Consider the following 16,611-nt stretch of genomic DNA (forward strand, 5'->3'; position numbering starts at 1 on the left):
TTCTTTACTTTAGAGGATATTTCTGTAAATTGAGGGAGATCTTTTAATTAGTGTTATAAAATAAAATTCCTCTACTTGTTGTATTTGTGAAAACAGTAATCTGGGCCTTATTAGACACAGATTCAAATTTAAACATTTATGTAGTTGAAGGCCAAACCTAGAAAAACAGTGACCCTGTGGGAATCATGAATTTAAGTAAGCAAACAGATTAAGTGCTTGCTTTGTTTATTACTTTGCTAGACTCAAGGTAATGAGGTAGTCAGTACCCTCAGTAAATTTATATTGGACAAACCTAAGACAATACACGGCAGTGTGTGATTCAGCCTGATAATAAATAGGAAAGAAAGTAAAAGATCAAATTCAGAGACTTGAAAAATCTTGAATTCTAGGAAATACAATTTCTAATGGTTAAAGAAATTAATAATTGGGACATTTATTTAAGTAGTTTTAGTTTGGGGTTGACACTGGACCACTGAAATTAGTTAACCTTGAACATTAGAATATATTATTTAATTTTACTTGGCTTAATGCTTATTAAAAATAATATTTTCTTTTTGGCCTTAAAATCATGTAGAGTTAGGTCCCTAAACAAAAATTTTTGTCCCTTTGTAGTTTATCATGCTGTCATCTTTTCTTCCCCATCTTCTTTAGCTGTGATTTATAATTATCAGAGTATCAGCTTTAGGGCATTTGACAAATCTTAGTAAAGCACTAAGATACTGCCTGGGGAGTAGTTGAATAAAATAAAAAACCTTCAGAAGTAACTTTGATTTTCCTCTTACTAAATAAAATGAGCTCATAACTGTCTGTTATCAATTAGGATAAGTCAGCTTTTTTGCTGCAGTTAGAGTGCTTTTGATCTCAAGTAATAGAAAATCCTTGAAGCTTTAAACTTTAAGGAAATTCATTATTTGTCATAATATGTCCAGAGGTAGAATTGCTTGAAGCACAATGTGATTAGGGGTCAAGCTCCCTTTTGACTCTGCCTTGCTTCATGTGATGGCTCCTTCTTCAGGGTAGTAATGACTAGAGCAGATCCCAGTGTCACATTTAGAAAGGACAACCCCCTGAAGAACAGGCTCTCTCTTGTCCTGTGTGGCTCACAGAAGCACAGAAATTTTCCCTACGTGTCTCTAATGCTTTCTTGTCTCATTCACTAGATTTGCCTCATGCTCTAACACTAGTTGCTGACAAGGAGCATGAGAGTACCCTAATAAAGCTTAGAACAGTAAGAGCCAGGTTTTAAAAGTATGGATGGAGCCACACAGAGAGGAATAGATACCTCAACAAAATGCAGGTTTTATTAGAAAGGAGTGGTTAGGAATGGATCTTCAGTAGGCAGTCAGCTGTATTAGCAATAAGACTTCTTTTCTGGATTTTTTTGTGGGTCACCTTCTGAGTTATATTTAGATGTTTCTGTATCCTGTATTATAAACCTTACTTTTTATTCATTGAGCCATGATCATGATAATGAAATGGATAGAAAGATTGAGATAACAGGGGTAGAAGGTTAGTTGAGCAAAGGAGGAAAATTGACCAGACAGCTGATTGGCACATGCTTGTGAGTTGTCAGTGAAGAAAGGATTTGACTTTTCTCATATATTGACTGTAACATTATGAATTTGAACCAAATAAATGAATATATGACTCTTGATGAAAACAATTTAATGCCTAAATTTATTGTGAAACATTTTTTGATATTACTATTTAGCTTTTAAGCATTGGCATTCATAAGATTGGTTTTTCTCATTTCCAGTACAGAAAAATCATAGTTTTGTCTAAAATTGATAAATGTGAAGATGTTAAGAAAAAAATCAACCTTTATCTGTATTTATATTAAGATGTTGTTGGTGAAATGACCTTTGCTGCTACGTTTACACAATTCTGGTCATTAAAGTTACATGATTAAAATGCGAACGATTGAATGTGATAACTGAAGATGTTTTTGCTTTTTATATATCTGAGTTTAAGACTTGAACACACTTAATGTTGTCTTAAGGTGTTTCAATATTTTTGCTTAAAGTGGAGCCTTATCTAACTTAGGAAAGTATTGATTAATTATACACTGAATGACATCTGTCTCTTGCAGATATCAAACCTTCCAATATTCTTCTGGACAGAAGTGGAAATATTAAACTCTGTGACTTTGGTATTAGTGGACAGCTTGTGGACTCCATCGCCAAGACAAGAGATGCTGGGTGTAGGCCATATATGGCTGTAAGTGTGAAGTCCAAACCATCTTGCTTGATAGTCATTGCATAGAGAGCCCGTGCCCTTTGGTGCTGTACTTCTAAGAAATCTGCCATTGGTCATTCAGCTTCAACATGCTAGAATGTCTCCGTCTCTCCTAAAGTCCAAGTTCAGCTTCTAGCTTCTCCATGAAACTTTTCTAAATTATTACAGTGAACTCAATATTCATTGTCTTAATCTGTTTCTCTTATTTTGCATTTAGCATTTGTGATCTTCTCTGAGTATTATTTTTCCGTTATATTAAATTCAACTAATCACCAGGTGGTAAGTTCTCAGAAGGTGTCTTTGTGTTTCTAGTACCTCGTATGCTGTCTTGACTGTAGTAGATATAGATAATCAGAGCATATTAAGAGTGTGTCCTAGGCTATTAAGGGATACAGTTTCTAGTCAGAAAAGATTGGGAAACCTTGCGTTCATAGCAGAACACAGTATGTCTTCTAGAGTCTGAAGCATGTTTTGAATGTTTTTAGTTTCTTCCTCAGAGAGACAGATGTACACTATCTATCCACAGATAGGAAACTCATCTTACCTTGGTGTATGTTCCTACAGAGTCGATTTTGATCTATATTTGAATTAGAATTTAGTGTCTCTATTTTAAACATTTTCCCTAAGTGTTAATATCTTCCTTTAATGTGGGCATGGTTCTTTGGGGACCAGTACACTGTTCTAAATGGTGATACATAAGGTTTTAGTTGTTTGTTGAGGCATTCCTGCCAACAACTTCTGTTTTAGTCTTTGCAGTCTCCTTTAAAGATTAGCTTAGAGTTGAATAAAAATTTTTCCCTTGTTAATTTCCTTCTTGGTTTATATGTTTCTAAACCCGGTGCTATAAACAATAGAAAAGTAAGAAAAATCAAGGCTAGATATTATAGGTGTTCTATCTTGTTTGTGAATGAGTAGGCTTAGTGCTATCTCAAATTTCATGCTTATTTTAAACACTTAAATAAATTTTTTTATTTCCCATGCCATTCGAAAGTACTATTAAATTTTCATCAACACTTCTTTTTCCTCTTATATAGCTCTCAATCTGTAAACAGTGTAAAACAACAGCACTACATATATTCTTTGCACATGTTCTGTTACCTGTTTATACTGTGGTCGTTATATTTAGAAAACATATTTGAGAATTTTCAGTATTGACAATATTTTAGAATTGTTGCATTTTTCAATACTTTTTGTTCTTTTAGATCTTTTCATGTCAACTTTTTCTTCAAGTGAGAATGTTTGAGGGTGTGTGTTTTTGTGTGTACGTATGTGTGTAATTAAGACACCTTCATTGAAAGTTTTGGTTTTGTCGATGTTGACTGGCCAGGCAGATTCTTGGGACAATTCAGATGATCATATGTTTATCTTGATAATTAGTGATAAATGAACAAGTTGAAACACAAGAAATAAAAATAATTAGACATGGAACCTTTGGGAAATGGTGTAATTTATACCTTTAGTAATGATGCCTTGAAAATTAACTGAAATTGTTATCTACATTTTTAGAGCTTGTCTCAGTACTCAGGTTTACTACATGCTTTTGCTGTGTAACATTGGCTAAGATTTGTATTTGATTCATTCAGGCTTTAAAAATGCAACTGTGGCCCAGATAGAGTAGAATATTTTGAATTCAGTCAACTTTTAAAGAAAGAATTAAAGAAACAGATTTCCATTCTTTTTTTTTTTTTTTTCAAAATTGAAAAGTGCGTTTATTAGTTTGCTTTTTCCCCTTTCCATTTTTTCTGTTTATAAGTCTGGTTGTAAGTACCACCTCATATGAACTGAACAAACTGTATCGTTTTACAAGCAGAGGTTTTTATAAATTGGCTATTTCTCCCAAAATATTATTATGTGCCAATATAAAACCTTCTGCTTTGGAAGAACTCCTAAGATTTACAATTTAATTAATAGCAAAAGGATAAATTAGTCATCTTCCTTCCTTTCTTCTTTCTCTCTCTTTCTCTCAACTCTTTCTTTTCTGAACATTTTTCTTTAGTCTACCCATTGTCTATTTTTTTGTCTTTCTCGTAGTTGGTTTTTTTAATCAGTCTAATTTGATATATTTTTCATAAAGGATCTATAGATTTTCTTAGTATTTATATTATAACTAAATACTAAGTTATAAGGAAAAGTGTGACAGACACTTTTCCTTATGATTTTGTGAGGGTTTTTTTCTTTGCCTGTATGTTATACAACCTGTTATACAACAGAAGTAGTAATGGAAAAGTTTTCCATATTTTCAATTTCAAATAATTTCCCCCTCAAGACTTCCATTCTTATGTAGAGATGTTCTTTGTAGGCCCAGGAGGTGCAAGGTTTCTGTTTTCCTGCTGAAAACTTTGGTGCACACAGGCTGATGATAAACTCTCTGCCTCTGATCTTTACCGAACCAAGTGAAATGCTCCTGTTCGTTCTTGTCTTCTGAGGCCTATGTAGATAGACAAGAATGCAATCAGCGTTAATTTTAAAAGGCTCCAAATGGTTTGACTCCTTTGTATCTTGACAAAATCTATGAGAAAAGTATCCTTTTATTTAAGATTTGTAATTTGTTTTTAGTCTTCATGAATTGGGATTACTCATTAGATTGTTCAACATGAAGTGTTTAAAATGTAGAGTTTATATATAAATTTTTCCATAAACTGTTAACGTTTTGCCCCCAGCCCCCATAACTATACAGTCATGTGTCTCTTAACCACAGGGATACGTTCTGAGAAATGTTTTATGACGTGATTTTATCATTGTGTGAACATCATAGAGTGTACTTACACAAATGTATATGGCATCACCTACTATACATCTAGGCTGTATGGTATAGCCTGTTGCTCCTAAGCCGCAAACCTTACAGCATGTTCCTGTACTGAATACTGTAGGCAGTTGTAAAACAATGGTAACTATTTGTGTATATAAACATGGAAAAGGTACAGCAAAATATGGTATAAATATTAAAAATGACACACCTATATAGGGCATTTATCATGAATGGAGTTTGCAGGACTGGAAGTTGCTCTGGGTGAGTCAGTGAGTGAGTAGTGAGTGAATTTGAAGGCCTAGAACATTACTATACATTACTGTAAACTTTATAAACACTGTATACTTAAGGTACACTAAATTTATTAAAAAAAATAGTTTTCTTTAATAATAAACTTAGGGTACTATAACTTTTTTTACTTTATAAAATTTTTAATTCTTTTAACTTTTTGACTCTTTTGTAGTAACACTTAGCTTAAACCACAAAAACATTGCATAGCTGTACAAAAATATTTTCTTTCTTTATTGCCTTATTCTATAAGGCTATTTTACTTTTTCTGGACTAACTTATGGTCCATCCTGGAGAATATTAATATTCTGTGTGCACTTGAGAAAAATGTATATTCTGCTGTTGTTGGGTAGAGTGTTATGTATATATCTGTTGGGTCCAGTTGGTTGATAGTGTTGTTCAAGTCCTCTATTTCCTCATTGACCTGTCTAGATGTTCTTTTCATTATTCGAAATGGGGTATTTAAACCTCCAGCTGTTATTGTAAAACTGTGTTCCTCCTTTCAGTTCTGTCAGTGTTTGCTTTATGTATTTTGCAGCTCTTGTTTGATGTGTATGTGTTTATAGTTGTTATATCCTCTGTATGAGTTGACCCTTCTATCAATATCTAATGATCTTTTATCTCTTGTAACAATTTTTGACTTAAAAAACTATTTTGTCTAATACTAGTGTAACCACTCCAGCTCACTTTTGGTTACTAGTGCATTGAATATCTTTTTTCACTGTTTTACTTTCAATCTATTTGTGCCTTTGGATCTAAAGTGAGTCTCTTATAGACAGCATGCAGTAGGATCATGTTTTTTTGTCTATTTTACTAATCTCTCTCTTTTGATTGAACATTTAATCAGTATACATTTGCAGTAATTGCTGATTCTTTTTTTTCTGTATGTTTCATACCTTTTTTTATTCCTCGTTTTCTCTATTACTGCCTTTTTTCCTGTTTGATTTTTTTTTGTAGTGTACTCTTTGATTCCTTTCCTAAATATTTTTTTAGATATTTTCTCAATGACTCCCATGTTCATTATAATTAGCATCCTAAATTTATAGCAGTTCAGTTTCAACTAATACCATCTTAGCTTCAAAAGCATATAAAACTTTGCTTGTATTCAGTCCACCCCTCTTATATTGTTGTTGTCTTCACTAATCCTATGTGTGTACATATGTACCAAATAACATAGATTTGTAATTATTTTATGTGCTTGTCTTTTAAGTCATGTAAGAAACAAAAAGAGGAGTTATAAACCAAAAATACAGTCATAATGGCTTTTGTATTCACTCATGTAGTTATAATACCTTTACTAGAGTTCTTTGTTTCTTCATATGACTTCAAGGTGCTGTCTGGTGTCCTTTTCCACACTCTTACTTTTGTTCAACTGAGATTGTCTTAATGTCTTTAGTTTTGAAGGACTATTTTTCTGCATAAGGAACCAAGCACATTTAAAGTGGTTGTCTGTGGGGAGGAGGGGAGTGGGACCCAGATATCAAATAAGGAAAATATGTAAAACAAGACAACAAAGGAGCCCTGCACCAACCCATAAGTACAGGGTACTGTGCACCAAGGAGTAGACTTAAGTTGATTCTCTGCATCTATCCGAGTTAAAAAAATTTTTTATTTTTTTTTTTTTAAGCCAAAGTTAATCCATTCCTACAGCAGCATGCTGAAGGGACTATTATTCACTTTCTTCTTCCTAGATTGCCCAAATTTTCTTGGGTTTTCGTCCCTCCCAGGGCCTAGTATTTCCCATTTTCTTTGATTCTCTGAGCTCCCCATATCTTTTCAATAAATACATTTTTTTTTTTCCACTGTACGGTAGCAGAATCAGCTCCTATTGCTTGTCACCTGAGCCCCTCAATGACTGTGTCCCTGGGGGAACATCAAGAGCCTTTTTAGTGAACAGACTTCTGGGTAAAGAGATTAAATGGCCATTTGTTTCTGTGTCCAGTGTCTAAGCTGCGTTGTCTCCAGGGCCATGGCTGCTGTTTGGGAAAAGCAAGAACATTTAGGTCATGTTTCAGTGTGGAGTGTTTATGTCCCCAACACCTAACATATAGTGGTTGGCATACAATAAGGGGTCAATAAGTGTCTTTTGAATAATGACTAAGCTTAACATTTTGAAGTTGCCTTTTTCTTGATTCAGTACTTGCTTGGTGGCTGTAAATCTTTGATTTTTATCAAAATTCTAACAAAGTTGATTCTGACAATTTGTACTTTATTTTTCAATGTTTCTCTGGAAGGATGGTCCCTTGGAGCTTACTCTGTCATTCTCTCTGATTCCACGTTTTTAATGTAGATGAGGTGACTTAACTCTAATCCTGTTCAAAGAACTGGTACGTGGTGTACAAAGTGGCCTTTTCAAAATTTTATTTAAAATGTTTCTATGGCCAAATAAGTTTGGGAATAATTGTATGCCATTTTAAGTTTTATAGATACATAGTATATATTAGCATATAACTTAAAAGTACTGAGGAATACCACAATAAAGAAACAACTTCCCTCCCTCCGCCCCCCCTCTGTAAGTCTTGCTGTGTTGTCCTGGCCTAGAATGCAGTAGCATGATGCTCAATGCAATCTAATGCAATCTCAAACTTCTGAGCCCAAGCAATCCGCCTGCCTCAGCCTCCCAAATAGCTAGAACTACAGGCAGGTACTACCACGCCTGCCTAATTTTTCTGTTTTTTGTAGAGATGGAGTCTTGGTCTTGCTCAGGTTGGTCTTGAACTCCTGTCCTCAAGTGATCCTCCCGACTCAGCCAGACTGCTAGGCATGAGCCACCACCTGGCCAAAACATCTTTCTTAAATCCAGATTTTCTCAAGTATTTGTTCTTTGTGGCATGCATGTTAGTAACTAGAATTTCTATTCTGTGTAAAACAGTTCATTTAACAGTGTTATATCATGTGACTGTCTAAAACTAGGCTTTTCAATTGAAAAAAAATTCTTCAGTGTAGTCAGGCAAGACTCTACCATAATTGTTTTTATAACTTTTGATCATCATTTGAGTTCCAGTTATTTATTGGTTTAAAAATTAAAGGCTTAAAACAGCAATGAGTTGCCACTTCATACTCACCAGGATGGCTAGAATTAACACGTGGGATAACAAAAAATGTTGTTATTATTAGCAAAAGTTGTTATATGATGTGAAGAAATTGGAACCCTCATGTACTTTTGGTAGGAATATAAAATGGTGTAGCCACTTTGGAAAAGAGTCTGGCAGTTCCTCAAACATTTGAACATAGATGTACATTAGGATCCAGCAATTGCACTCCCAGGATATACCCAAGAGACATGAAAACATATGTTTATGCAAAAACTTGTACATAAATATTTATAGCAGCATTTGTAATACCCCAAAGGTAGAAGCAACCCAAAATGTCCATCAGTGGATGAATGAGTAAACAAAATGTTGTCTGTTCATACAGTGGAATAGTAGTTAGCCATAAAAAGGAATGAAGTGCTGATTCCTGTTACAAGATGAATAGACAATGAAAACATTGTGCTAAATGGAAGAAGATATATACTTCCTATAATATATGATTATAGACCCTATAATATGTGATTCCATTCATATAGAAGTCCAGGATAGGGAAATTTACAGCGTTAGAAAGTAGGATGGAGTAGTATGGGGTGTTGATCTCAGACAGTTGCAGGGTTTCTTTTTAAGGTGGTGAAAATATTCTGACATGGACTCTGATCATGGCTGCACATATCTGTGAATATACTAAAAGACATGAATTGTATACTTTACGTGGGTGAATTGTATGTGGATTATATTAACATCTTAATAAAGCTATTTTTTTTAAAAAAAAAAAACCCCAAGGCCACCTCTATGAGTCACCACTGAGACTGCTGGAGGTATGTAAAGTCTTTGACTTAACAAAAATCAAGTTAAATAAACAACTATCCATTTGGCAGCACTGCTGTCATCTTTGGAAATGTGAATTTGAAGTTGAGTTAACCAATACTGTTTCGCTCTCTAGCAGTTGAATGCTTATTTCTGTGAGAAGTAAGTTGAATTGCTTATTATGTGACACAACAACTGCTCCTCATAAGTGGGTGATGGTTTTCTAAGGAGGACTTTTATTTTCGTTTTGAATTTCCTAAAGATACCTAATATTTATTGCCTAGGAAAGCATATTGGAATATTCAGGAAAAGATCCCAGTTCTCATGTTTTTCCGCATTGAATGTGTGAGAGTCTGTGTGTGTGTGCATATACACATACATACACACATATATATATTTATATGTCCCCACACATATATACATATTCCCAAATGAAACCCATGTTCCGCTTTCTTGTTTGTATCCATTACAACTTTGAATAATTTATCCCTACTGGCTTGATATTTTGACTTCCTGGTGACTTTGAAATTTCATTTTATTATTCCTACTTCTGTAAATGCTAAATAAAATACATTTGAAGAACTCTAGAATTGATAGTTTTGTAAATATCTTTCTTGTTGGAAGATTATGTCCCTATTAAAAATACTAAGAATGAAGAATAGTAAAATAGAGAATATAATTACCTGTAATACATTCATAAAGGGAGAAAAATTGTTTTTTGGGTTTTTTTTTTTTGTGGATGTATATCTTGTCTCATTTTTACATAAATGTAATCTTATTGCATGTAAATAACATCTTATTGTTTAGAGTTAATACTCTTATACTAAATTTTTAGATTTGGGACTGTTTCTGGACACTGTTGCTGTTATCTTTCTGTATTTTTCAAATGAATATTAGTATCATTAAGTTAAGCTGGAATTTCACTGGCATTTCATTAAACTTTTAAGTTAATTTGATTATTGCTGTTTTATAATAGTATTCCCAATGAAGAAACATGGTATTTCTCTCCATTCATTCAAGCTGCGTTAATGCTTCTTACAAATTCCTTCTTATAGACCATACACATTTCTTAAATGTGATAGCCAAATTTATTGTCAGCTCTAAATATCTGCGTACACCTGCTGTCTGTGCTTTTTCTCCTTTCATTTTCTTGGACCCATTCTAATGGGTTCTTTTATTGCCATCACTCCATTTTAGCTGTTAATATCAACGTGAACATTATCTTTTGTGTTGCCAGTGGTCAGTTCTGACTCATCTTCCTTAATCTTCCTGTAATATTTGAAATACTGTATTCCTGAAACTCTTTCATCAGTTGGCTTACAGGATGTTGCCCTCTCTTGGCTGCCTCACTGGCTGGTCTTTCTCCGCTGGTTCCCTGGATCCTCCTCATCTTCCTGATCTCTTCACATTGGTGTACCCCTGGGTCTGAGTATTGAAGCTCTTTTGTTCTCTTAACTACCCAAATTCCTTTAATGAGTTCATCTAGTCTTAAGGATTTAAATATTCTTTGTTTCTTGTGTGCAGGGATGTGCAGTACCAGCCACTTGGTAGATGCTCAGGAAAATGATGAATGCCTATGATTCCCTGCTTTTTCTTTTCCTCCCCACACCTCACCTGTAAACTCCAAAATCATTTATCTAGATCCTATTTCATGTCCTCCTCGTAGAGTCTGTTAGAAATTTCAAAAATAGCATGTCTGGTATAGAACTTTTGATCTCCCATCACCTATCTCTTCCCCACAAAAATCTGTGAGCTGCCACCTTCTCCTCAGTTCTTCTGTATTTCAGTAACTAGCAACTCCTCCCTCTGTCTGCTTGTTCAGGACACAAACTGGAGTCATCCCTCATTCCTTTCTGTTTTCTGTACTCTACACCTGCTCCATTAGCAAATACTGTCCCGTTTACTTTGAAAGTGTATCTAGAACCCATCCTCATTTTAAAACTACAGTGTTCATTGGTCCAGCCACTGGTCTTTCTTACCTGCCCATTGCTTTAGTCTCCAGACTCCTTATTCCCTTGCTCTGCTGAAGTGTGCTCCTGGTGCAGTAGCCAAACCTTTCAAAGCATTAGGTCAGGTCATGTCATTTCTGTGCTTCAAACTCATCCCAAGAGTCCTTACTGTCAACCTATAAGGCTCTAACGCAGCCCTTGGCCATCTTTCTGATGTGCTCTCATTCTTCTTCCCCCCTCGGTTGGCTCAGCTCTAGCCACCACATTGACCTTGCTGTTCCACAAACATATGGAGGATATTCCCACCTCAGGGTCTTTTCCTTTCTCCCCTGAATTCTTTCCCCTCTGGTTTTTTTTTTTTTTTTTTCGAGACAGGGTCTTGCTCTGTCTCCCAGGCTGGAGTGTGGTAGTGTGATCATTGCTCCCTGCAGCCTTGAACTGCTGGGCTCAAGTGATCCTCCTGCCTCGCCTCTTAGATAGCTGGAACTATAGGCACGCACCACCACACCTGCCTAAATTTTCCTTATTTTTTGTAGAGACAGGGGTCTTGCTGTGTTGCCCAGGCTGTTCTCAAACTCCTGGCCTCAAGCAGTCCTCCCACCTTGGCTTCCCAAAGTTCTGGGATTACAGGTGTGAGCTGCCAAGCCTGGCCCCAGTGAATATTTTTAATGTGCTACTCTTTCACTTTAGTAAGGTCTGTTCCTGTGTCACACATACAGTAGTCCCCCCTTATCTACGGTTTCACTTTATGCAGTTTCAGTACCCACAGTAAGCTGCAGTCCAGAAATATTAAGATATTTATAGAAAGAGAGAGAGCATGACAACAGTCACATAACTTTTATTACAGTGTTATTGTTATAATTGGTGTATTTTATCATTGTTAATATTTTACTGGGCCTGATTTATAAATTGAACTTTATCATAGGTATGTATATATAGGAAAAAACATTGTATATATAGGATTTGTTACTATCTGCAGTTTTAGGCATCTACTGGGGGTCTTTGAACGGATCTCCCACAGATAAGACGATACTACTGGACCTCCTAAGTAGATTTGAGCCTTTTGAGACTGTGTTCATTGTGTTCATTGCTATATCCTGGGTGCTAAGACAGTTTTTTGTTGCTGTTTTGAATGGGATGTTTTCCTGACTCATAATTGCTAATATAAAGTAAAGCTATTTATTTGACATGTTTATTTTATGACAAATCAACATACTGATCTACCTCTTTTTAAAATAAGTTTCAAGTGTTACTAAAGGTACCATTTGGTAAACACATTTTGCCTTGACCTTTTTCATATTTATTGATCTTTCTCATATGTTTTTTACCTTTCTCAAATTGACTTTTGTTGCTTTACAGAGAACTTCCAGATCAGTGTTGAATGATAGTAGGATTCTTGTGTGATATTGACAGTAGGTTCTTGATTCTGACTTGAAAGCAAATGCCTCCTGAATATTCCTTATTCTTGAAGAGTTTTTTTCCATGTCCAATTTACCATGTGTGTGTTTGTGTGTGAGATAGAGAATGAAAATAAATCAGGAATCACTATTGAATTTTATGAGATACCTTTCTGGCATCATTCAGTACACGATGAAATGTTTCTCTCTGTACAGTTATTAGTATTATGAATCATAATAACATATTTCCTGTGGTTGAACCATTCTGACATTCCAGAAATAATCCCTACATGGCTAATGATTTATATGTTTAATGTATTTCTATGTTTCGTATATCAACATTTCTCATTTATTAATATATATAAAAATTCAAGTGACATTGGTTATAGTTTACTTTGTAAAGGTTTTATATGGATTACACTAGCTTTAAAAATTGGGAAAATTTTCATCTTTATTTTGTACAGTAAAAAATTACTGATCACATAGTAAAGAAAAACATTTGGCCTTCTTGAGCTCAAAAAATTTTCCAAACTTCAGAACAGTTGGGATAGCATAATTTTGTGTTCTTTGAGGTAAGAATTCATTTTGGCCAGGAGTCTTTGGAGATGGATAGATGATTCTTTTATGAAGTTTTACTTTTTCGTTGGCATCAACATGTAGGTGTGGGTGTGTGTGCCCATGCGTATGTTTGTGTGTGTGCATGTGTGTATGTGTATACACACACGTTTTTATTAGTTTTAAATGTTAAGTGTAAGAGTTGTTTACTGGAGTGCTTTTTAATATCCAAGTGTGTGGTATTTTAAAAGTTGGTATGCAATTTCTTTGGTATACTTCCCTCTGGAAGGTAAACACTAAGTATGCGAGTGTGGACTTCTGAACTTAGTGATTTGCTTCTAATGAATAGCACATGGGAAAAAAGACTCTTTGAGAGTAGGTCATAAAAAGGCATGGTGGCTTATTTCTGGCTCCTTGGATTGCTTACTTTGGGGGGGCCAGCTACCATATTTTAAAGACACTCAATCAAGCAGCTTTATGAAGTGAGGAACTGGGGTTTCCTGCCAATTACATTGTGAATGAACGTGGTGACAAATCCTCCAACCCCAGTAAGGCCTACAGCCTTAGCTCACATTTTGATGGCAGTCTCACAAGAGACCCTGAGTCAGAACCATCCAGCTAAAATGTCTGAATCTTGACTCACAGAAACCATGAGATAATGAATGCTTGTTGTTTTAACCCATAGAGTTTTGGGTAATTTTTTATACAACAACATAAAAACTAACTAATACAAATTGATTTTTTGTTGTTCTTTTGGCTTATCACGCTTTCAGAGCATTTTAGCCTGTACAGTTTTGCCTTTTGGAACATACTGAGATTTTCTTTGTGGCGTGATAAATGATCAATTAAAAAATGAAATACCAGAAAACACCTGTATTATTAGTTATATTCAATACTTTTTTGCCTCATTAATCCAAAAATATTGAGGACTTATTCGAAATTTGTTAATTTTGTGATTTTCAATTTTTCCTTATTCTGTAGTTTTTATATAGTTCAATAAAACTAACTTGAGTTGTGTATTTATTGTAAACTATATATATTTTTATATGAAATGGTTTCCTCTTGTTTTTGTTAATGTTTCATGCCTTAATATCTAAGTTAGTATTTTCCTATTAAACTTTTAAAAACCTTTTTGTTTTTCAAGCATATACTTCTGATTTGGATTTAAAATACAGGGTCTTTAATTTCATCAGTCTGAAATCTATACTCCTCAAAGAATTTTCAAAATGTTAAAAATATTGCATATGCAAATAATGAGTGTCAAAAATACATTTCAAGTCATTAATGAGAAAACTGGATAATCAGGATGACAAAACTGGCTGAAAGAGCATTTGGATAATTTAGTATTTATGGTCACTGAAGACAGAATGTTGGAACAAGATGGCTAGGTTAAATATCTAGCCATTGGTCAATAAAACAATTTTTTAGGTTATTGGACATAAATCATTTGCATCTCTACCAGACAAAAGTCTACAAGTTACCATGTTAACATAAGTATCTGGACTGTAATGAATACTAAATAATCAAGTGAAAAAAAGTACACTTAAATAGTCCTTGGGTAGGCTTGTTAGATAATGCTGCACTGTGATGTTGGAAGGAAATGGAATCTTTATTTTTGTTTGTTGCCTTATTTCCAGGAATTGGATAAGTTTTCCTAACACACACATGCCAGAAATTCCAAGCCTTAGTGACATAAACATACAACAATTTCAGAATGACATTACCACCATAACCACAAATGATAGGTACCCATTTTAAGCGTACCCTTTGGGTGTTGACAAATGTGATCAGAATAAGTCAAGATATAGGACATTTCCTGTCACCCCAAAAAGATGGATTGTGCCTATTCCTGGATATTCTGTCCCCTACTCCCCCTCCAAGAATTTATCCTATTTTCTATTGCTATCAGTTTTGCTTTTCCTAGAGTTTAATATAAATATAATCTTACAGTATGAACGTATTTGTGTCTGCCTTCTTTCTTTCAGCATAATGTTTTCAAGATATGCTATTGTATATATTAATATTGGTTAAGTTTTGCATTGTATTAGTAGACTACAGTTTTATCCATTCACCTGTAGATGCTGTGATAATACTGAATTTTTCAGTACACTCTATCTGGTATGTTTCTCCATACATGTAGGTCTTCTTGCTATCTCTCAACAATGTTTTGTATTAATAGTTTTCAGTGTGGAGCTTTTGAGTACCTTTTAAATTTATTTCTAAGGAATTCATGTTTTTGATACTATTATGAATGGCAAAAATATTTTTCAATATTTTGCTATTATGTAGAAATACAACTTACTTGCATATGTTGACATTGTTTCCTGAATCCTTCCTATTTCATTTTCACTATTTGTTTTAGTAGGAATTTTCTATGTAGGTAGTTGTAGAAATTCAAGTGTCTGTGAATAAAGGTGATTCTTTTTTTTTCCTTGCCTTTTTCTGCTGGCTAGGACATCAGATATAATGCTGAATAGAAGTCACGAGAGTAGACATCTTTGCCTTGGTGCCAATATTATTTAGAAAGCAAGTGTTGTTTTATATTTCACCAATAAGTATGATGTCAGCTCTAGGTTACTTTAGATGTCCTTTATGAAATGGAGATGTTTCCTTCTTAGTGTGCTAAGAGTTTTTATTATTATTGCTGTTATTATTAATGGATTTTGAATTTTGTCACATGCCAGTTCTATGTCTATTGAGACGATCATATGATTTTACTCTATTATTCTGCAAATATGGCACATTACATTGATTTTCAAGTTTAAGCTAGCATTGTATTACTGAGATAAACCACATTTGGTTATTTTATATTACCTCTTCATGTCTATTGCTGGATTTCCTCATTTTCTTCGTGATTTTTGTGTCTTTGTGTATGAAGGATATTAATTATCTTATAATGTCTGTGTCAGGTTTTCATAAATGCTCATGCTGGCCCCATAAAATGAGTTCGGGAGCCTATCCTCTTTCTCTGGTTTTTGGAAAAATACTGTGTTAGACCGGTGTTATTTCTTTCTGGCATGTTAGGGAGAGTTCACCAGTGAACCCATCTGGGTCTAGACTTTTATTTGTGGGAAGGTTTTGTTTTTTTAAATTTCAGAATATTAGGGGGATACAAACGCTTTGGTTACATAAATTGCCTTTGCATTGCTTGAGTCAGAGCTACAAGTGTGCCAATCCCCCAGACAGCACACACCGCACCCAGTTAGATGTGAGTTTACCCTTTCCATCCTTCCCCCTTCCACCTGCCTGACACCCGATGAATGTTACTTCCATATGTGCACATAAGTTTTGATTGATCAGTACCAATTTAATGGTGAGTACATGTGGTGTTTGTTTTTCCATTCTTGTGATACTTCACTTAGAAGAATGGTTTCCAGTTCCATCCAGGTTAATACAAGAAGTATTAGTTCACCATTTTTTATGGCTGAATATAGTACTCCATATTACACATATAGCACATTTTATTAATCTACTCATGTATTGATGGGCACTTCGGTTGTTTCCACATCTTTGCAATTGTGAATTGTGCTGCTATAAACATTTGAGTGCAGGTGTCTTTTTTATAGAATGTCTTATTTTCTTTTGGGTAAATATCCAGT

At 34.5% G+C, this 16,611-nt stretch overlaps 1 protein-coding gene across 2 annotated transcripts in view; it reads left to right on the forward strand.

Annotated features, from left to right (window-relative positions):
- MAP2K4 (mitogen-activated protein kinase kinase 4) overlaps window positions 1–16,611 on the forward strand; it is a 123,045-nt gene that overhangs the window by 87,461 nt on the left and 18,973 nt on the right. For both annotated transcript variants that reach the window (XM_069483266.1, XM_069483265.1), the window contains one exon: window positions 2,090–2,217. In XM_069483266.1, the coding sequence (XP_069339367.1) occupies window positions 2,090–2,217 (128 nt within the window). The remainder of the gene's footprint in view (window positions 1–2,089; window positions 2,218–16,611) is intronic.

The sequence above is a fragment of the Eulemur rufifrons genome, chromosome 9 (genome assembly GCF_041146395.1).
Source record: "Eulemur rufifrons isolate Redbay chromosome 9, OSU_ERuf_1, whole genome shotgun sequence".
Classification (NCBI taxonomy): Eukaryota; Metazoa; Chordata; class Mammalia; order Primates; family Lemuridae; genus Eulemur; species Eulemur rufifrons.